Source organism: Cebus imitator, unplaced genomic scaffold (assembly GCF_001604975.1).
Source record: "Cebus imitator isolate Cc_AM_T3 unplaced genomic scaffold, Cebus_imitator-1.0 Scaffold193, whole genome shotgun sequence".
In the NCBI taxonomy this organism is placed as follows: domain Eukaryota; kingdom Metazoa; phylum Chordata; class Mammalia; order Primates; family Cebidae; genus Cebus; species Cebus imitator.
This window is the reverse complement of record NW_016107508.1, coordinates 1916219-1942849: the sequence shown is the minus strand read 5'-3', so window position 1 is coordinate 1942849 and position 26631 is coordinate 1916219. Positions and strand designations below refer to the sequence as shown.

Here is a 26631-nt window from a genome sequence, read left to right as displayed (position 1 = left end):
TCATAATAAGTGAAAAAAAAGAGAAGCTAAGAATGCACCACTATGATTCAAGATCTTTTTTTTTTTTTTTTAAAGAAATTCACCACCAAAGTTTTACAATAAAGTTCTTGGAGTTAAATTATCTCATGATGTATTTTTTTCCTGGCCCAACTCCAGTGTTGGAGGCTGAAAAGGGGAATGCTGAAAACAGAAAGAAAGAAACTGTGGCTATTTTAGCCAAAACCGCTATGAGTAATAACCAGTGTGAGATAAGAAGAACGAATCAACATCTTACAGGAGCTCTCCAAGAGCAAAGTGTTGCAGGAAATGATGGGTTTTGTGGTGTGAACTGCATGCTGCTCAAACTCCACAGCTAATTATAACTGCTAGTATTTATGGTGTACTTACTACATGCAAACTTTTTCCCATAAATGTCCCCATTTCATCCAGGAGACAAAGTTGTGGAGTGCGTCCCATGTGCCAGGCAACATGGTCCCAAGCCGCTATATATACACATTGATTGATCTGCTCATCAATCCTCCCAATAGCTGTGTTGCAGATGTTTCCATGTTGCAGATGGGGAAAGTGAAGCAGAGAAATGAAGTAACAAGTCCGATGTCACAAGGTGACAGAGACAGAATTAAAACCTAGAACTGCCAGCCATTCTAAACCTCATGCTCTCAAAAGAGGTTTGCATTAACAAGAGTACAAGGCTCACCACAATGCAATCAGTACTGCCCTGCTGCTGAAAATTCAAAAACAAAAAATACAAAAATTAGCCAGGCATGGTGGTGTGTACCTGCAGTCCCAACTACTCAAGAGGTGAAGGTGGGAGGATCGCTTGAGCCCAGGAGGTCAAGGCTGTAGTAAGCTGTGATCACACTGCGGTACTCCAGAGCCTGGGTAACAGAGTGAGACCATGTTTTTTTTAAAAACAAAAAACAAAAAAAACCACAGATTAGCTTGGGCAGGATTCCTGAGCAAATCTTCCACTCTAAGGCATGTGATCTTAGGCTAAGTAGTTGAAGTTGACACATTTGTCCCTGGGAAAGGAGCCCATCTCATAGCCAAACGCAGTGAAACCTTGTGCTAATTTGCATTCTTGGTTATCACCACTGGACTGTGGGGACCTTTGAAACTCAGGAAAGGAGACATTCTAGATGAGTCCTCCTATGCAGTGGAGATCTGTGTGCATGGGTGTCAGCATCACTCAGAATGCCTTTGAGTTCTGCTCTTAGGTTTGACCCTTTCACCAGCTGACCCATTATCCTAGAAAGAGATTTGACCTGGATTTAAATCAAAATGTAAATCCAGCACTTCAGGAGGCCGGTTTAGACCAGGCTGAACACGAAAGAGAGACCCTATCTCTACAAAAAATTTAAAAAATTACCCAGACACAGTGGCACCCTTGTTGTCCCAGCTACTTGAAAGGCTAAGGCAGGAGGATCGCTTGAGCCCAGGGGGCTGCAGCTGCAGTGAGCTATGATTGTGCCATTGCACTGTAGCCTGGGCAACAGAACAAGACTCTGTTTCAATCAGTCAATCAAGCAAGCCAGCCAGCCAGCCAGCCAGCCAGGGGAACAGGCAGGGAATGAAGCAGGGCTACCTGGGAAACACGGGGTAAATGGCTCAGATTGTGAGTGCTGGGCAGCTCACTTCCTGTATGGGCATCTGTCACTGTCTCATGGTTCCTCTTCTAGAGATGCGGCCAACTGGCCTTCTTTTTAAAGCAGCCAGCAGAAAAATGCCGTCACTTGAATCTGTCATTGTCACCATCTTCAAAGTTCATGAATGAAAAAGTAGCTGGTATCTTCCTGGCTAGGTGGCTCATTTCAGCCATAAAGGGGCAGGCTGCAGCTCAGCAGGCCTCCTTCCATCCTGGGGCTTGGCCCCTCATCCTATACATCCCCTGCCCCCATGCCTTTTCTGCTGGTCCCCTCTCTCTCCACATACATTGGGCCTCTGAGGGGTCCCAGTGAGGCCAAGCAGAGACTCAGACATCTCAAAGTCTTCTTGTCACCTTCATGCAGCAGAGAGGAGAACTGGGGATGCAGGAGAGGGTTAGGCTTGTTCAAAATAGTGGTTACGTGGCCTTGTGGGTCACATGCTTGCAGGAGGATTAGACCTCCTATCCTATTGGAGGCTGGCCTGGCCATGTGACCTGTTTCAGCCAATGAGATGTGAAGAGAAGTGACACCTGCCTTCTCTGAGCGGAACCTTTGAGAACCCTCACGGAATTCTGCCTTTGCTTCCTGCCTAAATGCCCCAGATGGGTGCTGCTCCTTCAGCCTGCACTGCAGTACACACAAGAAGTTGCAAATAGCCTCAGAGGGAGTGAGAAATACAATTGTCCCCTGGTATCTGTGGGGGGTTGGTTTCAAGATTCCCCTCAGAAACCAAAATCTGAGGATATGAAATGGCATAGTATCTGCCTATAATGTAGGTATGTCCTCCTGTATACTTTAAATCAGGAGTCCCCAACTCCCAGACCAGGGAACTGGACCATGGCCTGTTAGGAATCGGGGTGCACAGCAGGGGTGAGCAGTGGGAGGGTGAGCTTCACCACTGGATCTCTGCCTCCTGTCAGATCAGTGGCAGCATTTGATTCTCATAGCAGCAGGAACCCTTCTGTGAACTGTGCATGTGGGGGATCTGGGTTGCAGACTCCTTATAAAAATCTAATGCCTGATGATCTGAGGTAGAACAGTTTCATCCAGAAACCATTCCCCACCCATATGGGGAAAAATGTGGTGCATATACACCATGGAATACTGTGCAGCCATAAAAAGGAATGAGATCATGTTCTTTGCAGGGACATGGATGAAGCTGGTGCCAAAAAGGTTGGGAGCTCTGCTTTAAATCATCTCTAGGTTATTTTTAATACCTAATACAATGTAAATGCTATATAAACAGCTGTTACGCTATTTTAAATTTATATTATTTTGTATTGTTGTGCTGTTATTTTTTATTGTTTTTTATTTCTTTGAATATTTTTGATCTATGTTTGGTTAAATCCGTGGATGTGGAGACCACAGGTATGGAGGACCAACTGCACATTCATTTTACTTTGTGTACACACACGTGTGTGCACAAGCCACTGGGTAGGGTGTTACCACAGCAAGACTAGTCCGAGCTGACTGCTTCAGGGAGTTTCAAGGAAACGCTTAACAAGAAACCAGAGGACAATCCAGGCACATGGAAACAGAAGTGGTCAGAGTGAGTGTTTCTTCTTCAAACAGAGCAGGGTCAGAGATGAAGCTGGCTACCCCTTCGGGGCATCCCCGTGTCTCCTTCCCTTGCCTCAGCTTTGTGTGGGGAGCCCCAACAAAAGGCCCCAGTTTCAAGCCTGGGCTTTTCCCTTGCCCACTTCCCCTTCAGATTATCCTCCCCACAGTCACCGTGGCCACAGTATCTAAAAATCCTAAGCAGTGTAGACACACGAACCCCTCCCAGTGCCCTGTGATGGGGGCACCATCATTATCCCCATCTTACACGCAAGGAAACTGAGGCCTGGAGAGGTATGTAACTTACACAAGGTCACACAGTCACGAGAAAACAGAGCTGGGATTCAAAAGTCTGTGTGGCTTCCATGGTCTGTCTCAATTTCTATGTCAAGGAAGAAGGCATCGAACAGGAAGAGAGCAAAGAGGCAGGAGCGGCAGATCCACTCGGCAAAAAAACAAGGTATCTGCCGCTTTCTAAATGTTGCCTGGGTGCACACTAGTGGCTGACCTCAGGGGAGTGAGGTTTGGGGAGCAATGGAATAATACAAGGAAACAGCAGGCCAGGTGTGGTGGCTCATCCCTGTGATCCCAACACTTTGGGAGGCCGAGGCGGGCAGATCGACTGAGGTCAGCGGTTTGAGACCAGCCTGGCCAACATGGTGAAATCTGGTTTCTACTAAAAAACAAAATTTAGCTGGACGCAGTGGTGCACCCCTGTAGTCCCAGCTACTCAGGAGGCTGAGGCTAGAGAATTGCTTGAATCCAGGAGGTGGAGGTTGCAGTGAGCCAAGATCACATCCGTCACACCAATCACACGAGTGCACTCCAGCCCAGGTGACAGAGCAAGAGTCCATCTCAAAAAAGAAAAGGAAAGAAAAGAAACAGCAAAACCACACACACACAAACTTATGGATGACACCTGTGTATTTATAGTAAATGTACAAGAACGATCATGGAAAGTTACATGAAAGATTTTTGGTTTTCATCATATTTTCAGCAAATTGAGCACTGAATTTTTAAAAGTTTAAAAATGGAAAGTGAGATTTGGCCACATGGCCCTGGGAGGAAGAAAGAACCCATAGAAGTAGGCTGGCTGTCTCTGTCTCTGGGTGGCCCGATTCGTCCCTTAGGCTTAAAAAAATTCTTTGCTTGACCAAAGTTGAGTCAGGCTCCTGAAACTTCTCCTAGGCCCATCTGTACCTCCTAAAATCCAGTTTTAGCAAGAATCCTGCTTTGTTGGTTTAGAACCCCCCTCCGATCTTTGATATCTGACCACTATCGCGATCTGATCAGTTTTCCGTTCCTCCACCATCCCCTGAGGTGCTGTCTGATCACCCCGCCTGCCTTCAGCAAGAATCCTGTTGGGTCAGTTTCGCCAGAATCCTCCCTACTCTTCATGTTTTCCCTTAGAGATTTTCCATCCACTGCCTCCGACCCTGCTCCTTGGCTCTAACCCCCACTTGCCCATGCTGTATTCGGAGTTGAGTCAGTTCTACACCCAGGTCTCTTTGTTGTTATCGCGACAGTTCTGAGCAAATCCTGTTTTTACTGCTTTAACTACCATCCAGCTCTGGTTTTTCATTGGTGTCTAATGGGAAATAAGACATGAAACCAGATACGATGTCCTGGTTTCTAGGGGTGTCGCTGGGTTGGAGACACAGTGGAGTGGTGACCCTGGGGCTGGGCAGGGAGGTGGGGAAGGAGCACGGTGCAAAGGACGACTGCAGAACTTCCAGACAGGCTGCCGGTCCGGCCTGATGTGCCTTTCCTCCAAGAAGCCTTCCTGGCCACCCTGGGTGTAAACAGCACTCCCTGCTCAGGCTACTAACAGGTAACATGCTCAGCTCATCATAACCTCCACTGTCACCTACTTTCCCAATGTTGGTGTGGAAATTCAAGAGCACAGTTGGCTCTTGGGTTTCTAAAAGTTATAGGCAACTGGCAGGTGGCAGCCGAGTCCCTGAAAGCCTGGCCGGTCTTACTAAGAGACAGGTCTGTACCCTCCTGGCCTCTGTTATCTCTAATAGATAGGCGATAGTCCTGTCTCCCTGGAGACCATTAGCACACCCAGGGGCTGTGTGGCCCCAGAGGCACCTGCTAAGAAGGCCGGGCCCTGGCCAAATGGGAAGGGACCTGGGTTCTTGGAGAGCAGTGGATGCCCCAAACAGCCCTACCTCTTCTGCTGTCATCACATGGTGCTGTATACTTGTTCTGGGAAAACGGTCACTCTCCTCCTTGAGAACCCCACACTTTCTTCCCTGCTGGACTCCACAGGATGGAGGGGTCATTCAAGTTAGCTGTATAAATGAACAATCTTTGCCCCAACCCCATACTCCCTATCCTTACTACCCATGGATCAGGCTTCTAGCAGTTCAAAGCCCAGGTGCTGTTCCTTTTCCTGGGCACATGGCTGGACCCAGTTTCTCTTGCAGTTAGGTGTGATCATGTGGCCAAGTTCTAGCCAATGGAATGTGGGCACAGGTGACACACCCACTCCCAGGCCTTGGCAGGAAGACCAGACCACAGCCTTCTCCATGCTGTTTCCCCCTTCCAGCCTACTGGCTTGGAGTCAGTCCCAGGAAACTGGAGGCTGCACGCTGAAGGTGGCAGAGCCTCCTCTTCCATTGGGGTCCCTGTTCCTTCCCCACTGGCCAGGATTCCTGCCTGTGAGTGGGAAACCAGCTCCTGGGTTTAAGCCATTATGCTGGTTCTTGCAGCAGCTAGTTAATTATCTACGCTCACATGTTCCCCATAGCATGCCTCTCCATCTGCCAGTCACCCTGGATGGTTACTTATCATCCCCTCCCTCCACCTGAAGTGAGCTCCGAGAGGCAGTAAACAGTGCCTGGCATGGAGGGGGCACTCCGTAAGTCTCTGCTGAACACATATGAATGCGTGAGTTGTGTTTTATCCATTCTGCGGGGCTCTGGGTCTCTGCAGAAAGACCTCCTTACAGCAGGAAAAGCAATCTGCTTCTGGATTCCCTTCCTAGTCCACTTTAAGGGCTAGAAGATTAATCTTCAACTGAACTATTATTCTCACCTTCATGACTCAGCCTGGGTGCTTCCTCCTCTTAGACACCCTCCTGAACCCTCCCCACAGTGACCTGCATCCTCTGTGCTCCAGCCAGAGGTCCCTTTGCAGTAACACCTGCTACACTGCACAGCAAGTGATGTCTGTCTCCCACACCAGCATGTTCCCTCCTTCCAACCAGACCTGGAGGCCCCTGAGGCCAGGAACTCTGTCTTCTTCATCTTTGCATCTTCCCAGTGTCAGGAACACATGTTTCTTGAGAAGCAAACACTTGAGAATATTTAATGAGTCTTCTTAACGGTTGTCACTCTGCTGCTAGCTGGGGTAAAAAGCTCCCCTCAACACCCTAGATCCATTTACAAGAAATGTAAGCCAGTGCTTGGAATATTCTATAGATTCTTCTAACAGGCTTTCTGGATCCGGATGCCTGGCATGTATACAGATAGCCATTGAAACCACCTTTGCAAAAATTATGAAGAAGAAATTATGACAATGAAAGAGATCTGACCCAACCAATTCCACCTTGCTTTTAACCTCCAAACTGCCCTTGTTCACTCCTGAGCATAGGCCGAACTAACTTTGGGAGGAATTCAGTTTACTGTTTAACTTTGAAACAAAGATGGTAATGGCCTCTCCCCAAAACAAACCTCCTCCTTGCCTGGGGACCAGACCACCTTTATAAAACTAACAAATTAGCCACAAAATTAGAAATTATGGGCCGGGTGTGGTGGCTCACGCCTGTAATCCCAGCACTTTGGGACGCCAAGGAAGGTGGACCACCTGAGGTCAGGAGTTTTCGACCAGCCTGACCAACATGGTGAAACCCCATCTCTACTAAATACAAAAACTTAGCTGGACATGGTGGTGCATGCCTGTCATCCCAGTTACTTGGGAGGCTGAGGCAGGAGACTCACTTGAACCTGAGAGGCAGAGGTTGCAGTGAGCTGAGATTGCACCATTGCACTCCAGCCTGGGCAACAAGAGTGAAACTCTGTCTCAAAAAAAAAAAAAAAAAAAATTAGAAATTTTGGCTCAGGAGTCACGTAGCCAGAGGCCACAAGGTCACTAATGTCCCTAATTGCTCCTGTAGATAATGTTACTATTAGAAAACCTGAGATTGGTGTCTGAGGTCTGCATCCTTTCTTACAGATCACCTGGTGCTAGCCACCCAGACCAGTAAACTGGCTCATCTGGTCTCGTGGCCCCCACCCAGGAACTGACTCAGTGCAAGAAGACAGATTCAATTTCCTGCGATTGCATCCCTGACCCAAACAATCAGCATTCCCTCTCCCTATCCCTGCTACCTAAAAAAAACTCTAGCCTCCAAATTTTCAGAGCGGCTGAAGTGAGTAACAATAAAACTCTGTCTCCTGTTTAGCTGGCTCTGTGTGCATCAAACTCTTTCTCTGTTGCAGTTCCCATCTTGATAAATTAGGGCTATCTGAGCAGAGGGGAAGAAGCACCCACTGAGTGGTTACACCATGCATGGAGGAGGAAGCTGGCATAGATGGGAGCCTAGCAGTCCATAGGGCCCCAAACCCAGTGACACTGCATTACCAGAACAAACCTGCCCTAGACATTTTCCCACGGAGGCCCATGCCTACTTCCAGCAGCACTGTGCACACACAAGACTTTTGTCCTTTTTTTTTTTTTTGAGACAGGTCTCCCTGTCACCCAGGATGGAGGGCAGTGGCACAATCATAGCTCACTGCAGCCTTGCCCTCCCTGGCTGAAGCCATCCTCCCATCTCAGCTTCCCAAGTAGCTGGGACCACAGATGCATGCCATCATGCCTGGCTAATTTATTTTACTTTTTGTAGAGATGGGGTCTTTCTACATTGCCCAGGCCAGTCTCCAATTCCTGGGCTCAAGGGATCCTCCTGCCTCCGCCTTCCGAACTGTTGGGATTATAGGCACGAGCCATCAAGTCTGGCCCAGATTTGTGTCTTTCAAAGTGTTTGTCCATTTGACCCTCACAAAAGCTCTGTGACTGTCATGTTCATTTGACACAAAACTGAGGCTCAGAAAGATTCAGTGACTTGTTTGGGATCCTAGATTGAGTATGTGCTGAGCTGACACTAGGACCCAAGAGCGCAGATATGTCATCTTCTTTTCTTCTCTTTCTCCAGTGTCCCTGCGCTGAGCTATCAGGAGGAAACCTCACCATGGCCATGAGAACACAAAGCCAACCAGCTGTGACGAGAGTGAGCGGAAATTCACACTGACATTGGAGTGACGAACCCAGTTCAAAACAAGTCCGGTCAAGTAACTTCAGCGACTGAAAGCTTTTCCCCCTTCTAATTTTAAACACCATCAGTGCATGGAGGAGAGCCTGTGGTTAGAAGGCGCAGCCTCTCTGCTGCTGCCGCTGCTGTGTGGTCAAAGTAAAAACTGAGAAGATGGGTACTTACTCGACTTTTCTTCCTTAATGGTGTATTCGAGCACCTCGGCCGAGCTCTCGTTCAGGGAAGGAAAGTGGACACAGAGTACCAGGTGTTTTGAGCTGCTGTCCCGGCGGACCAGAAACATCTGAAATCAAAGAAGGGGACAGAGCTCCGTGAATCAAAGATTTGGGTGAAGATGAGGAGGACAGCAATGAGATCAAAGTCATCTGGAAGGTTCCTGGAATGAGGGAGGCAGGCTAGGGAGGTCAAGAACACCCCAGGGGCACTGGGAATTCTGCCCCAAGAGACTTGTATCACCTAGAGCATGTCCACATTGAGGCTCCTGCACCCTCAGATTCTCATCTGCCCACTGAGGGGTACAATTACATCAATGTTTCTGTAAGGGTATTGGAGACACAGAATCCACGGCAGGGGTAAGGTCTTAAAATTCCTATCCCACTGCCTCAAGATGCTGGTTCTGTAAGGGGGCTGCAATCAGCTGGCTCTGATGTGGGTGGTCCTGAGTCCACACTCGGGAAAGCTCTAATGCACGGGAGTCAGGCTGAATTTCAACTCTCATCCCAGCATACACTCTGGGGGAGGCTGTTGGAAACAATCACAGATATTAGTCAATTCACACCTTTTTCCCCCCCGAAAAAATAAAAATAGCTCATACTTAATACAGAGCTCTCTCTGTGACAGGAGCTGTTATGACACTCCACATATCGTAACTTGCTCCATCCTCTCAATCACCCCATGACGTGAGTTTTATTATTATCCCCATTTTACAGATGAAGGAACTGAGGTACTCTCTGATTGTAACAGGACGCTCCCTCCTCAAGCTGGTGTAATGACTGACTGAGTTAATGCCCATAAGGGCTTGGCCCACAGGACACGCTCTGGAAGATGATGCTGGACAAGGTCTCACGGCTGTAAGGGAAGAACTAGATTCGGCCTCTGGACACTGGTGTCAACGGTTGGGACCTCCATGCTACCAGGCCTCTGCAGCAGACCCCAAATCCTGTGCAGGAAGACTTGCTTCTGCTGTGGGTTTACTCTCTTCTGATAAAACCACGCCTCTAGGCCCTGAGGACGCAGCTGTGCTCTAGAAACCAAACACTGGCTGAGGTCTCACGCAGAGCCAGCATGTTCACGGACACTCACTTCTACTTCTCATGCTTTGAGCAATGGTTCTACTCCAGTGAGGGTCCTGAGGGCAAGCATGGGGAGTGAGATTCTGCTGCTTTTTACAAACTCTGCTGTTTTAAAATGTCCTTTGAGTCTCGGCAGGTCCCAGGAAGCTCATCCCTCCTGTCCAGGTGACACCTTCTGGAATCTCCCCAGCCTCCTGTGGCACAGCTTCCCCAGGAAGGGGGAGGGGGCATCTCTCGATAGGGGCAGGACTTGGTCACTGTCTTCCCCTCCCAGCTCCTGTCTTGACCCCACCCCTGGAGCTTAAGCTTCTCCCACTCAGGCCCCAAACTTCTGGGCTAGAGTTTGGAAAACTAGCTGTCTGGCCAAGGCTGCTGAAGAAAGGCTGGGGAGCAGGGACACTGGGACATCTGTGTCACAGATGTGTGAACCAGAGTGACCTCATCTCGAATAGGGGCTAGGTAAAATGAGGCTGAGACCTGCTGGCCTGCATTCCCAGGAGGTCAGGCATTCTAAGTCACAGGATGAGACGGGAGGTTGGCACAAGTTACAGGTCACAAAGACCCTGCTGATAAGGCAGGATGTGGTAAAGAAGCTGGTCAAAACCCACCAAAACCAAGATGGTGACCAAAGTGGCTGCTGGTCATCCTCATTGCTCATTATGTGCTAATTATAATGCATCAGCATACTAAAAGACATTCCCACCAGCGCCATGACAGTTTATAGATGCCACCGCAACGTCAGGAAGTTACCCTACATCTGAAAAGGGAGGAACCCTTAGTTCTGGGAACTGCTGGCCCCTTTCCTGGAACACTCATGAACAATCCACCCCTTGTTTAGCAAATAGTCAAGAAATAACCATAAGCATGCTCAGTCGAGTGTGAGTATGAGACAGTACACCAGGAGAGAGCAGCCATTCTTTTGTTTTCTTTACTTCTCTAATAAACTTGCTTTCACCTTATTCTGCGGGCTTGCCCAAATTCTTTCTTGTGTCAGATCTAAGAACCTTCTCTTGGGGTCTGGATCGGGAGCCCTTTCTGGTAACATGAGGACAAGGACCCAAGCATAGATGATACCCCAAATTCTGCTGCCATTGTACTGATTACTAATATTACTATATTGCTGTGTCATCATAATCATTGTTATTCTATAGTTGTTATACATAATTGTTAATAAAATATTATAACCACGTTGCTATTACTAATAGCCTCCCTGGTCTACCCCAAACCCAAACACCAGTGCATTAGATTCTATGATCTCCTTAATTCTCCTGTTAAACCTATGGGGAGACACTATAGTTATCCCCATTTTATAGATGAGGAACCTGAGGCAGAGAGGCAAGTAATGCTCATGATCACAGGGCTGTAAGTGCTGGAGCTGAGACCTAAAGCTCAGGACCACCCTGGGAGCTTAAGCCTCTCCCACTCCAACCCTAAGCTGCTGGGCTAGAGTTTGGAAAACTAGGTGTCTGGCCAAGGCTGCTGAAGAAAGGCTGGACAGCAGGGACACTGGGACATCTGTGTCAAAGGTGTTTGAAGCAGAGTGAGCCCATCTGGAATAGGGGCTGGGTTAAATAAGGCAGAGACCTGCTGGCCTAGATACTGAGCACTCAATTTTGCCTCCATTTGGCTTAGAGAGGGTGGCCCTGCGGCTTAAGATCCTGGTCTCCGTGAGAGTGTGTGGTCCTTCCAGAGCAGCAGCACGATGAATCATTAGTCACTGAACTCAGGTTAGAAATGAGTCTTTAGCAGCCCCTCTCTTCCAGCAGAGCAGGGTGGAGAGAGAATTAGATCTAGGAGCAACAGGAGGAGATGGAAGGGGTACTCCTGGTGATACAGGAGCTAAAAAGAAATTATTTAGGCCGATAGTGAGGGTAAGAGAGTCCTCTGCAGAGCTTCCCTTTTAACAAAAAGCAGCCCCCAAATCACTTAGTTTCTAGTAAAGAGCAGCCTGAAAAATCAAGCTACAAACATAGACAAGCAAGCTAGAAGCTTGCAGGGGTGAATGCTGGCAGCTGTGCCAGTAGAAAAGGGCTACCTGGAAGCCAGGTATGCTCAACATGGAGGCTCCAACTTCCATCTTCTTTGTCACCATGCTTACAGTAGAAAAACAGGCAACCTGGCCCCAGACAGGTAGAGAACCATCTGCATAACAAAAGATTAGGGTGGGCAGCCAGCTTCTTCGAGTGCATGCAAATGACACACCTATCCAGCCAATCTCTGGTGCCATATGTAAATCAGATACCACCTCCTCAAGCTCATCTATAAAACCTCCTGCACTTCACCATGGACTGGAAGACCAGTTCAGGACCCCCTCTGTCTGCAGGAGAGAGCTTTCCTCTTTCTTTTGCCTATTAAACCTCCGCTCTTAACCTCATTCCTTGTGTGTCCACGTCCTTTATTTCCTTAGTGTGAGGCAACGAACTCAGGTATTACCCCAGACAAATGACACTGCTTTACTGGGGGTGGAAAGGCGAGGCAGGCAGGGGTGGGGGTGTTGCCTGCATGGAAGGTGGTCCTGCTTACCTCTAGATGCCTGTAGAAGCTTATCTCTAGATGCATCTGCCAGCCCTGGCGCTTACCTCTAGATGCCTCAGCTTACCTCTAGATGCTTCTGCCAGCCCTGGCGTTCCGCTCAGAGGCTCAGAGACAAGCCTTAGCTCCTGCCAAATCCTCACCCTACCTGGAGCTGCAGCATCACTGAACTAGTGCATTCACCTGAAGCTGAACTGACCCCAGGACATGGTGTCTTTCAAATAAATGCTGTTGCTTTGCCTCTGGAGGTTCAAGGTCTAGCCGTCTCCTTGCACAGTAGGCCCATGGGAACGAGCAGTGTGTGAGGGAATCTTAGTGTGTGTGTGGGTGAGTGTGGTATGGTAAGACAGAAACACATAGCCAGTCTTTTTACCCAATCCTGGCACAGAGCTTCGAAAACCCTTGGAATTTCCTGAGAGATTAGCGTGTCTTTTATTATTCATAATAAACCCCTTTTGACCTTACCTGAGTTTCTGCTATTAGACAGGAACTCCTGGTGGAAACTTAGATTCGAGGGAGGGGCTGGCCACAGGAAGACTAAATACCTGCTTAGAGGGTTGGAGCCTTCGGTCCCACCTGTGACCTCCAGAAGGGTGACAGGTACTGGAGACTGAGTTCAATCACATGGCCAAAGATTTAATCAATCACCCCTCTGAAATGAAACCTCTGGATGTTCTGGCTGGTGAACACAGATGTGCTGGGAGGAAGATGCACCCAGCTTCTAGGAGTATTAGCTACCTGGATGTGTCACCAGCCTTGGGATTTTTTGGAGCTGCCCTCACCCTCTTATTTTGTTTTGACATTCTCCTAAATCTAATAACCCGACTCGTCTCCAGGTGATCCTCAGTGAGAGATGCTGTCTCCTCAGTATTCAAGGGTCACTCTTCTGGCAGGGCACAGTGGCTCATGTCTGTAATCACAGCACTTTGGGAGGCCGAGGTGGGTGGGTCACCTGAGGTCAGGAGTTCAAGACCAGCCTGGCCAACACGGTGAAACCACATTTCTACTAAAAATATAAAAATTAGTCAGGTATAGTGGTACACACCTGTAATCCCAACTACTCAGGAGGCTGAGGCAGGAGAATAGCTTGAATCTGGGAGGCAGAGGACTCCACCCTGGGCGACAGAGCAAGTCTCTCTCTCTCTCTCTCTCACACACACACGCACACACACGCACACACACACGCACACACACACAAAAGGTCATCCTTCCACAGGAGACCCATATACTTCCCATCAGTAGGACATGACAGAGGCAAAATCCTGCCCATATCCCTTGGACTTGGCTGGATACCACTTTCACCAACCCACGGAGCCACCTGTCCTGACAGCTAGCAGAGGCCAACACCCACAGAACCACCCCCACTGTCCCTCTCTCTAACTGCAGGAAGCAGTTACAGAAGACCGACCATCCATTTTCCCCAAGGAACTCGGGTCTTGGACTCTTGAGGGGGAAATGTTACAGTAGGTAGTCAGACAGGAGCAGTGCAGGAGAGTTCCCCTCCCCCTACCAGGAATGTCAGGCAACCGTCAGATGTGATGGGCAGGTGGTTATTAACTGTCTCTCCAAAATAATAATTAGTTGCGGCTGGCACACCAGGGAAACGGTCTCCCAGTAGAAAAAACCTGAAAACCCATGATCAGCATCTTCTCGATAACATCTCACAAGCTGCGCCAGTGGGCTCAAGCATGAGCACTAAGAGGCAAAAGGGCAGAGCGTAACTGGTATAGGACCTTATTCTAGAAACACTGGACTGGTAAGGCAAGAACACCTCCATTGAGCATGTGCACAGCTCCAGTAAACACACTGCGCATGTGACCCCTTCCAGGCTCTGGCAGACCACTGCGCACACGGACAGCCCACCCCAAGGGAAGAAGCCCACTCCAAGACTCAGGGCAGAAGGGATGCAAGACCCTGGAAGCATGCCAACACTGAAAACCCTAAGGCAAAGGTCAAACCGTGCACGTGATCTCAAGCCACCCGCCTGGCCCTCTTCCATGTGTAATTTCCTTCCTTTTGTTCCGGCTCGAAAGCTTTAATAAACTTTCACTCCTGCTCAAAAACTTGCCTCAGTCTCTTACTCTGCCTTACGCCCCCTTGGTTGAATTCTTTCTTCTGAGGAGTCAAGGACTGAGGATGCTGCAGACCCGCATGGACTCCCCCTGCTAATAGGAGGAGCAGTGATGAGGACTCTGCAGCTGCGCTGCCCCAGGCCTCATCCTATGTGTCTTTTCCATTTGGTGGTTCCTCTGTTGTATCCTTTATACAAAACTGTAATTGGAGGTACAACACTTTGTGAGTCTTTATGTTGTCCTATCAGATTATCAAACTTGAATGAGGATCATGGGAACTCCCGAATTTGAAGCCAAATTGGACAGGAGTGCAGGTAGCCTGGGAAGCCCACTCGTGGCTGGCATCTGAAGGAGGAGCAGCCCAAGGGGTCTGCACTAACTCTGGGTAGTGTCCAAATTGTTGGACACCCAGCTGGTATCTGAACACTGTGAGTGGGCGTGTGTGTGTGTGTGTGTGTGAGTGTGGGTGAAATTAAATCATTCACACTTAAAATAATTGGGACTTAAAGCTGTTGGAACTTCACATTATTCAGAGCCTTGGGAGGAATGTGGCTACACTGCCCGAGTCATGCTGCAGGCAACAGGAACTTCTACAGCCGATTTCCTGTAAATAATTAAGACCAAACAGCAGCAGAGATAAGACTCCCTCAGAACACTCTCCTTCTTACAGAGTATTAAAAGCAAAACCTTAGACCAATTAAATTTAATAGAATTTAATTGGGCAAAGAATAATTCACAAATCAGGCAACTCCTGAACCAGATTAGGTTCAGGGAGACTCTGGCATAGACACGTAGTGGAAGATTCACGGACAGGAAAAGGAAAGTAATGGACACGAAAACGGAAGTGAGCTACAGAAACAGCTGGATTGGTTACAGCTCGACATTTGCCTTATGTGAACACCCTTTGACCAGTTGGCCACCTCTGACTGGCCAAGACTCAGTGATCGCTGCAAGGGTAGTTTACAGTCCGTTTACACCTCCAGTTAGGTTACAGTTCATCTAGAGAAACATTTAGGCAGAACTTAAAATATGTAAGGAGGCAGCATTAGGCTAAACTTAATTTAACTGGAGTAATAAGTAACCTTCCCAGGATGTAGCAATCTGTAAGCAATCAAGTCACTGGGGTACGAAGTGGTTTCATATGGAAAATGTCATCCTGCTAAAACTTCTCTGTCTCTGCCTGTATAAGTAAATCTGTAACTTCACCTTGAACGTTGGCCTCGTTCATTTACAGTCGGTGTCTCCTGGGTGGCTACCCTCAAGCTTTGTGCTAGCATAAACACCATACCTAATCACATTTTCTGAATGTCATCTTTCATTTTTTTTTTTTTTTGAGACAGAGTCTCACTTTGTCACTGAGGCTGAAGTGCAGTAGCACGATCTCAGTTCACTGCAACCTCTGCCTCCAGGGTTCAAGTGATTCTCCCGCCTCAGCATTCTGAGTAGCTGGGATTATAGGCATGCACTACCACACCTGGCTAATTGCTGTATTTTTGTGGAGATGGGGCTTCACCATGTTGTCCATTCACCATGTTGGCCAGGCTGATCTCCAACTCCTGATCTCAAGTGACCCGCCCACCTTGGCCTCCCAAAGTGTTGGGATTACAGGCATGAGCCATGGTGCCCGGCCTGAATGTCATTATTTAAGGTTGACAGTGTGTGAGTGTGTGTGTATCTGCAGCAAGGGAACTCTGGGGTGCCTACAGGGCCTCCCTGCTGAGCGGAACATGGAAAGAAAGGCAGAGCAGAAGCCAGTGGTACTCCTGGGAAGGCAAATTCTGACCCCTGACTCCAAGCCAGGGCAGGAGCTGAGGCTGGAGGCTCTTAAATTGCAACCAAACTTCAGATTTCTGTCCACACCGGGAAAGTGCTCTCTTTGTGGTGCACCTGTTGGGGACACACACCCAGGTCACTGGTTAGAAGCACAGGCACATGGCAGGGCTGCCCCATCTTTAGGTGTCAGGAATGGCTCAGGAAGGAAGCCCAGTGTTTTTCAAACTGCAGGTCATGATCCATTAGTGTGAATGCCACCCAACTTTTCTTTTTCCAGGATGAAACAGAAGAAAATAAAATAGAAGACCCTTGCCTATAATAAGGGTAGACTTCCTGTTGGAGGGTGCAGATCTCCACAGCCCAGGGTCACACAGTACGACACATATTTTTTACTCTACTGATGGTTACTTTCTCCCCTTACTCTTTTGACCCCTCCTCCCCAGTCCCCACTGATCTGTCCCTAGGGTGACTGGCATGACAAATCCTGGTTGCTGTTTTCAACTAGGCTGACCTTCGATGGTGCTCTGCACCGAATTGGCTCTTTCACAGCCAGCCCATAGCTATTTCTAGGTTTTCTCACTTTGTTCAGACATGAACCCTGTTCTCCATCCTCACATTCCAAGAGAGAAAGAAAAAAAGGCAGGAGCCCTCAGAGGGAGCTCCTCCAGCTGGGGGCAGGCCCACAAACTATGTATTTCTTCCTGGGCTCCCAGATGGCCCTGAGCGGCCAGGTATCAGCCCTGTGACTCTGAGTGATTGTATGGCTTCCCTGAGCCTCCGGGTTCTAGTCTGTAAATGGGAGTGGCAACACCTGCCACCACCCAGCAGAAAGAAAAAATGAAACCAAGGCCCTGCCTCTCTGGTTGGAAGATGTATGGAGAAGTTGCAGAGGAAAGCACCCAACAGGACGCTCACTGAGGACCGTGCTCCACTCACCCCACCTGCAGCTGGCTTTGCCCTTTTGTCTCCCAGTCTCAGGCTTCACCTAGACCTGGGGGTCTGTCCACCATGTGTGTTTATTGTAAAAAGAATCAGAAGGGATTACCTGACCCCAGAAGAGTTGAAACTTACAGATCCAGGGCAAAAGGAGGCAAATACAAGATGATAAACTAAAGAGAGAGTGGTTCAAGTCCACAGTACAAGCCAGAAGTTCAAATGGTGGCTAGCGTGTGCACACTGGGCCAGGCGCCTTACATGTGGTATCACTCAGTCCTCCCCAGAGCCACACAGATGGCAACTGCCAGAGCAGGACTAGGGTCAGGCATCCCCATCACATGGTGCAGCATCTCACCCCTCTCGCTGTTGTGCTGTGTTATCTACTCGCTGGGGACGGAGTGTCGACAGGAATGCAAAGCCCCTGAGGTTGGACTCTGCAGCTCCCCAGTTCTGAACCCATCACCCACACTTTCAGCATGGCCACAGGGCTTTCATGTGGCTCTTGCCTTCTGACTGAAAAGCAGGCTGGAGGCTCTGAGTTCACAACGGACAGTAGGGCAGGGAGGGACTCTGAGTTTGGCCTGGCTCCAGGAGTCCTCTGATGCTTCCTGCCCAGGTGACCATGGATGAGGATGACACTGACAGGTACCTGCTATGGGCAGAGCCTGGGTCAGTGGTCTACCTTGGCCAACTGGAATAAGAGGGTCTGTTCTGTTCCCCTCTGGGGAAGTTTAGCTGCTGAGTTAGTCATGGAGACCCTTCTAGAAGGTATTCACAGACAGCACCTCAATAACAGCATCACTGTGCCACAGTGACGCCTGAAGAACACTTTAGATTATGAATTATCTCAGCTTAAACCTGGCAGAGTTTAGCCCAAGACAGTATCACGCAGCAGACTATCTTCATGAGCTGTTTATATCCACGTTACCCACCTGCCCACTCCCTGATCAGGTGTCCTTAGGTCAAACTCCAAGGGGATGTTGTCCACGACGGCTGTTGCAGGTGAGTACACGGCAGGGTGGAGAGCTGGAGGACCACCCAGAGCCCTTTCTCCAACACCTTTGGGGGTTTCATATGAAAAGTCTCAAAGCCCACCTTACTTCCCCCTTTCTGCCCCCTGCAGCCAGCTGTTTAGAGACACAGTGAAACACAAATACTACCTCTGTCCCTCACCAGCTGTGGGCAAGTTACTTTTAGTTCTTGGGGTCTCAATTTCCTCATCTGAACATGAGGACAATAATATCTATCATTCAGGGTCACTGTGATAATCGCTGATCATGTATATAAAATGCCTGGCACAGAGAATGTACTTAATAACTTATAATCCTAATGATTATTTATATTATTATTAGAGATTGCTCTCATTTACTGATCCCGATCACATGCTATGATGTTAAGTGCATAATATCATTAGACAAATAAATGACAACTACTAATAGGATTATTATTATGCTTGCAGCTGGACCAAAGAGACAGGAAAAAGGACTCAAAGAGCCTTCACCTCCATAGTAGATTAAAAAGAGCCACAAAGTCTTTGTTGCTCCCCCTATCGAGAGATGGAGTCTATTTTCACCTCCTGGTGAAAACAGGGTGACCTTGGGAGTGGCACTGACCAAAAAAAAAAAAAAATGCAGCAGAAGAGACACTGTGAAGTTCTGAGCTTGGGCTTCAAGAGGCATGCAGCTTCCATGTCACCCTTTGGACTGTGCTGTCATGTAAAGAAGCCTGAGGTAGCCTGCTGGAGTTGTGCGGCCCAGCCAACAGCCAGCACCTACCACAAGACACGAGTGAGGCTATCATAGACCATCCACCTTTAGTCAAGCTGCCAGATGACTGCAGCCACATGACTGACCCCAGAAAAGACCAGCAGAAGAACCACTCAGCTGAACCCAGCCCAAATTGCTGACCCACAGAATCATGAGCAAATAAAATAGTGACTGTGGTAAACCACTGATGTTGGGTTGGTTTGTTACGTAAAGTAGGTAATGATATAGCCATGGGGTATATGGACATGGGGCCTCCACCTTTGGGTATCTCCTACTCTCTTCCATGAGGCACTGCTGATGAATACACATAGCTCAGTGGGAAAGTTTCAAAGCCAGTGATGTGGTCCAGCCTCTCACTCTACAGCCAAAGAAACTAAGACCCAGAGAAGTAAAATGACCTCCTGAGGTCACATCACTTGTTAAAGTCAGAGCCAGAAAAAGAATGCAAACCATGTGACTTCAGGCCATGTTGTGACCACTACAATACATAACCTCTAGCCCAACCAACCCACTGGTGTTAAATAAGCATGTACTCCGTGCCAGGCACCAGGCTAGGGATTTTAGATACCTGCAACAGCTCCTTCCCTGAGGCTCAGAATATCACACCCTCTGTGCAGATGAGAAAATAGTGTGAGGTGCAGGTTGGTAAGGAGACAGGAAAGGGGATAGGTATTCAAGTGGCAGCTCTAGAGTGTTGGGCCTTGGACCGTTTCTTGGACCCTTCCACCCATATGCTCTGGAGCTGAACTTCCCAACTGAACTTCAGTCCTTAGTCAGCCACTTGAAGCTATGTGAGCTCTCTGGGCAGCTTCTTTTTCTGTGAAATGGGATCATAATCGTTCCTGCCTGTGACAGTTACTGAGTTAGCTCCCCAAGAACCAGACCTCTCTCCCTTTCCTTGCTAACAGACCCTGATTCTGGCCCTGGCGGCAATGTGACCTGACTCAGGAGAGGTATTATATTTGGTCAGAGCCGATCATGACCATACTGCTCTCCTTGGCCATTCACCCCTTTTCCTGGCTTTCATCACATCGGGGTGGCCAATGAAGCATTTAGAACATGTGTTCCCTAACAATAATGCAGCGCCTAGGAGGAGAAAGCCATTTGCCTGTGACCTCCTGCCTTTGAATGGGTGAGGTGTCTGGAGCTGCAGCTGCCATTTTGCAACCATGAGGTGAGAAACTGAGGACCAAAAGCCAACACCTTGAAGATGGAGGAATAGAAGAATAGAGAGGAGCCAGGCGGAGTAGTGTGGGAACTGAAGGCATCAAAGAGCTGCTAAACTAGCCCTGGAGCCCAGCCTCGAGACTTCTCGCTAGGTAAACAATAGCATCCTTAAGGCTGAGACTACCATACCAGGCTTGCTGTTACTTGAAGTTGAAGGCATTCACCACCACCCCCGTGCCTCAAAGGATCGTTGAAAAGGCTACACAGGTGGTATCAAAAGAGTGCCTGCTATATAGCATGAAGTCAGTATGAGGTACTTCCGTCAGAGGCGGCCCGTCCTGACTTCCTTACAGCTCCAGAGCAACTTCCTTACAGCTCAAGAGCAACTTCCTTACAGCTCAAGAGCAACTGCATCTTGAAAAGCGGCTGGGGCAGCTGAGACCTGCTGGCCTGCATTCCCAGGAGGTTAGGCATTCTCAGTCACAGGGTGAGACAGGTCAGTACAAGATACAGGTCACAGAGACCCCGCTGATAAAACAGGGTGTGGTAAAGAAGCCGGCCCAAACCCACCCATGGCAATGCAAGTGACTTCTGGTCATCCTCACTGTTCATTATGTGATAATTATAATGTGGTAGCATACTAAAAGATACTGCCACCAGCGCCATGGCAGTTTACAAATGCCATGGCACATCCGGAAGTTACCCTATATAGTCTCAAAAGTGGGGGACCCTTAGTTCTAGAAATTGCCTACCTTTTCCCCAGAAAACTCATGAAGAAGCCACCCCTTGTTTAGTATATGATCAAGAAACAACTGTAAGTATATTCACTGGAGCAACCCACGCCGCTGCTCTGCCTGTGGAGTAGCTGTTCTTTATCCACTGACTTTTCCTAATACACTTGCCTTCACTTTACTCTGTGGACTTGCCCCTGATTCTCGCCTGAGGTCCAAGAACCCTTTCTTAGGGTCTGGCTTGGGACCCCTTTCTGATAACACTTCCTTCCTCAGACCCCCTCTACCTGCCTCCTGGCCCTGAGGATGAATGTCTCAAAGCCCCTAGCATTCCTGATGTCAGTGTTCATAGATGTCTCCATGAATCAGAAGGGCAACAGGGCAGGACATGGGACACCCTGAGACAAGGAAAGGCATCCTGATGAGCAGCTTGATTTCAGGGCTCAGCCTCGATGAGAGGATGAGCCAGGTGGAGAGCAGTGAGGAAACACGGGCAGGCAAGTGCCGGGGCTGGGGCTACCTTTGTCCACTTCCAGGACACTCATGGCGGGGGCTGTATGGGGTTCCTACAATGAAGCAGTTCACACTGATGCCCACGGTAGGACCCTCCATCTGCCACTGCTCCTGAAAGCCTTCCCTGATTAGCCACCAACAAAGCTTCCTAGGCCCAGTGTCCTTACTCTACCTCTCTCCTCCCTGGGAACAAGCCTGGTCTGTGCCTTGCTGAGTCAGCTGTGTGTGTGTGTGTGTGTGTGTGTGTGTGTGTGTGTGTGTGCTTCCTCCATTTTTCTTCCCTCACTGTACTGCATTAGGTACTCTCAGCAGAAATATCCTCTTCCATCAGTTGTACAAACCGCTGGGCTCATGCCATTGTGAGAGTCCAATTTTCTTTGAAGAGTTAGTATTCCCCCATGGAACCCCCGCCCCCGCCGTCAAAACAACAGTGGGCAGTGGTAAGAGCACTGGGCTGTGGGTCAGACACTTGTGTCCTTCCTAGTTCTGACACTGGTTTGCTCTGTGTCCCTGGGCAAGCCACTTCCCCTTTCTGAGCTGACTGTTTCCAGTCTACAGTGAGGGAGGTAGGCAGAACAGTTCCAGGACTCCTCGCTTCCAGAAGATACTCCTCTAGCATCAGTGTCCTGGGGGTCTTTCCCAGCCCCCAAGAGGCTTGCAAGAGGGTGAGTTTCATGGTAAATTGACGCAATCCAGGAAATGGTCTCGCCAGTCTTCAGACCCTCTTCCTGTCTACCTTCAGCCAGGGTGAGTTTTGGAAAGACCAACTTATTTCACTAACAGCTGGGACAGAATATGCTTAGGTAGAGAATTATGCAGCCACCACACTCCCCTCTTCCTCTCCAAATAAATACATAAAAATCCAAAGCTAAGTGCACCATAAGTGGTTTTGTTTTTACCATTCATTTTTGGCCTGGACAATTCAGAGCTATCTGCTTTTCCACTTTAGTTATTTTAGGATTATTTTCCAGTTGCTTGGGGAAAATTTCCAATCATGCCCATTAGGGCAGAAACAGAAGTAGCTGACTCTTCTGAGAGGCTACATCCACAGGGGTTGTGCCTGCAGAGGTTGGCAGCCAGTGGCTGGGGCCCATCCTAGACAAAAAGGTCCTCATATCCTCAGTCCTGACTCTGACACACCTAGGGGTGTGTGTGTGTGTGCATGCGCATATACAAAGCTATAAGAAAGTCAAGCCACAAATCCTCAGAACCACTGAGTACTGGAAATGGAATTAAGGGACATATTGCCCAATACCTTTATTTTACATATGGGGAAACTGAGGCCCATCTTTTAGCATAGCACAGAGCAATTCGCAACTCTGGTTGCACGGCAGAATTACCCAGGAAGCTTTTAAAACATGCTGATGAGGCCGGGTGTGGTAGCTCATGCCTGTAATCCCAGCACTTTGGGAGGCTGAAGTGGGCAGATCACGAGGTCAGGAGATCGAGACCATCCTGGCCAACATGGTGAAACCCCGTCTCTACTAAAAATACAAAAATTAGTCAGGCATGGTGGCACATGCCTGTAATCCCAGCTACTTGAGAGGCTGAGGCAGTAAAATCACTTGAGCCAGGGAGGCAGAGGTTGCAGTGAAATGAGATTGCACCACTGCACTCTAGCCTGGCAACAGAGCAAGACTCTGTTTCAAAAAAAAAAAAAAAAAATCATGCGGATGGCTGAGGCTCACTCCAAAACAAAGAGCGAAGCATTTCTGGGGGTGAGGCCAAGACACTACCTTTTTTAAAGCTTTTGGAGACAGTCAGTTTTGGGTTTAAGTCAAGTTCCATAATTTGGTAGCGGTATGACTCAGGAAGGTTTCTTATCATCACAGAGCCGATTCTCCTCAGTTATGGAATAGAGATCATACCCTTGCTTTGCAGGGTTGTTGGAAAAATGAGAGTTGGTGCTTAGACAAAGTAATCCTGCAATAACTGATGATTATGCCTTTTACACTGGTCTCACAAGAGAATGGCTTCACTGAAAGTTTCTTTTCTGAGACGGAGTTTTGCTCTTGTTGCCCAGGCTGGAGTGCAGTGGTGCAACCTCAGCTCACTGCAAACTCCGCCTCCTGGATTCAAGCAATTCTCTCGCCTCAGCCTCCCAAGTAGCTGGGATTATAGGCACCCGCCACTGCATCCAGGTAATTTTTTGTATTTTTAGCAAAGACGGGGTTTTGCCATGTTGGCCAGGCTGGTCTTGAACTCCTGACCTCAGGTGATCTACCCACTTCAGCCTCCCAAAGTGCTGGGATTACAGGCATAAGCCACTGTGCCTGGCCCACTGAGGGTTTTTACGAAACTAATACTGAATGGAATTGGTACTCCTTGGGCTCACACTTAGGGAGGGTGCCTTGGACCACCTAGGTGGCTGGTCCATATCACAGCTCAGTTTATTGCAACTTTTGAGCCAACCTTTCACCTCCCGCACCACCAAAAGCAACCTTAAAAGAGGTTTCTTTCATTAAAAACCACCTTGGCCTAGAAGCAACGGACACTTCAGTAGCAACAAACACCCATGGTGCCCAGATCTTGGTTTCTAATATCATTCTCTATAGGAGGAACCAGGGCTTCTTGGAGAAACGGCTGATTTTAAGACTGGGGCAGGAAATATATAAGATGAGCGTGGAATACCTTGTATTGCCAGGAAATGACGAAGTGTTCCAAAAAACAAACACCCACATGCACAATGATGACGGTGTGTCAAAGGCATACAGGCACCAACTGAAAGACTCCCAGTGCCCAAAGTTGGAACAATTTGAGCAACAAAATATTTAAAGTAGTATTGGATTATAGTCCAAAGTATAAAAGTACTCTGTTCGACACTGATATAAGTAAATGGCTTAATACATAGATGGAAGAGAAAAGGTAAATTTCTTGTGAAGACAAATTCCAAGTAATTTATTAGATACCAAATCAAGGAGGTGGAGTTTAATTCCCCATTCCTTAAAGGTGGGCTGAGCACACTGACACTGACTGCCTTCCAAAAAGGACAGTCTAGAGAGGGAGTGTGGAAAGAGTCATCTTGAGGTGTAGAAACCTACAAACACAATCTAAGCAGATGATCAAGGTCAACATCACCAATGGTAAGTCATTCTGATAGTCTGTTGCCTTGATATGATGTGATCAGAATATTTTACCACTGTGGTCTTCCTCCCCAAACCCCTAACCCCAGTCTCACCATCAGACAGGTCCTGGTGGAGGAACGTTCTGTAAAAGACCTGACCACTGTTCCTCAAAACTGCCAAGGTCATCAAAAACAAAGAAAGTCTGAGCAAATGTCACAGCTAAGAGAAGCCTAAGGAGATATGGTAACTAAATGTAATGTGTGATGGGATCCCAGAGCAGAGAAAAGGCATTAGGTAAAAGCTGGCCATGTGGGTGGCTCATGCCTGGAACCCCAGCGGTATGGGAGGATTGCCTGAACCCAGGAGTTCAAGACCAGCCTGGGCAACACAGGGAGACCTCATCTCTACAAAAAGTAAAAAAAATAAATGAGCCAGGCATGGTAGTGTGTGCCTGTAATCCCAGCTACTCAGGAAGCTGAGGAAGGAGGATCACTTGAGCCTGGGAGGTGGGCTGCAGTGAGCCATGATTGTGCCACTGCACTCCAGCTTGGCTGACAGAGCAAGGCCTATCTCAAAAACAAAACAAAAAACAGGAAATCTGAATAAAGTATGGACTTTGGTTAATGGCAATGTATCAAGATCAGTTTCTTAATGGTGGCGAAGGTACTACCCTAATGCTAGATGTTAACAATGAGGAAACTGGTGTGGAGTATGGGGGCACTCCCTGCGCCATCTTTGCAACTTTGCTGTAAATCTAAAGCTATTCTAAAACAAAAGTTTGGTTGCCTTGCTTCCGGACGCACACAAATCAAAAAATGGGCTAGCATGTTCCCAAAACCTTATCAGAGAAGCAGGCTGCAGGCACGGGAGGTGGGTAGCGGGGAAGGGGTGGGATGTGGTCAAGGTCATGCAGATATTCACAACAAAGGGCCTGGATCTCCAGCCTCCTGAGCACCACTGCCAGATACAATGAAGCACAGTCTCTCATTGCTGCCAGCAGGGCTAGACCCAGGCGGTTTCTGAGGGCCTTTTGAGTTCTCACAGCCTGGAGACCACCTATGGTGTCTGTATCTTTAGAAACAATGACATAATTACATGGATGCCAGGTCTGTGGGAGCGCTATTGTGCAGCAAAGGGCCTTGCCAGCTGAAGACCACACCAGATAGACTCTGCTCCTACCAGCTGTGTGCCCTCAGGCAAGTGAGCTGACTTCTCTGTGCCTCTGTTGCCTCATCTGAAAATGGGAACACTAACACCTACCTGATAGAAATCGCTGGGGATCAAGTAAGATCATGCATATGGCAACTCTGGGTAAAAGCTGGCAATCTTCATCCCAGCACGTGCACTCAGGGCTTTCCTTAGGCTCGAAAATATAGAGGTGCACAGGAAGAAGTAGGGTATAAAGGCAGAGGGCAGGGAGGGCAACGGAGGGCACGGCTCCTCCACTCGTTCTCAGGGCGGACCCAGCTGCTACTGCCTCAGAACTGGGTGGCGAGTGGGCGGCAGTGGGAGGGGAATGGCTGACTCCTTTAGTGCAGTCACCTACGGTCTCAACATCCTCCACGCTCAGCGCCTGGATGGTAGAAGAGTTCTCTGGGCCTCGGCTGACTGGTGCCTCCCCTGCCAGGGCTGAAGGCATGTCCAGGTTTCCTGCACCACTGAGGCTGGGATTAAGGCCTAAGGCCTTGCTTTAACTTGTGCTCACCTAGAAAATGAACTAAGCTCCGTAGCCTTTGCCTCTTGCCACAGGCCCTGAGCAACCTGGCCTGGCTCTGTCAGTTTGGAAGTAGCAGATTCATTTGTCCCAGTGAACAAACAGAGCCAGGCTCACTCTGTGCTCCCAGACCTGAATCGGTCAATGGCGTCCCAGGTAGACGAATGCAAGGTGGTCCTGCTCGCCAGGGTCCCAGTGGGCTCTAATCCCACCACTCTCTTTCAACCCCAAGGGCCCCAGCCAGGCTCACGTCCACCTCTGGGCCTTGGCCTGTGCTGTTCCATCATCCACTACTTCCCAGCAGACTCTGTCAGCTCCCCCATCCCATCCTGCCCACCCATCCTGCATGGCCCAGCTTGGTGTCTACCTCCTCCAGGAAGTCTGCCCAGATCACCCCACCTGGATGTGCTTTATTCCTGTTCCAGGTAACTCACTGCCCTGCCTTACACAGAGCACTTAGCTATCCCCTTCTGGTGCCTTTAGGTTCATATTTGTGCATGGAGCCCCCACCAGACCCTCAGAGAGGACAGTAAGATTGCATCTTACCCATCTTTTTTTTTTTTTTTTTTTTTTTTTTTTTTTTTTTTTT

At 48.7% G+C, this 26631-nt stretch overlaps 1 protein-coding gene across 2 annotated transcripts in view; it reads right to left on the bottom strand.

The window, feature by feature from the left end:
• LOC108316839 (ras and Rab interactor 3) overlaps positions 1-26631 on the bottom strand; it is a 133706-nt gene that overhangs the window by 102254 nt on the left and 4821 nt on the right. For both annotated transcript variants that reach the window (XM_017546972.2, XM_017546971.2), the window contains exon 2: positions 8647-8764. In XM_017546972.2, coding sequence (XP_017402461.1) covers positions 8647-8764 — 118 coding nt within the window. The remainder of the gene's footprint in view (positions 1-8646; positions 8765-26631) is intronic.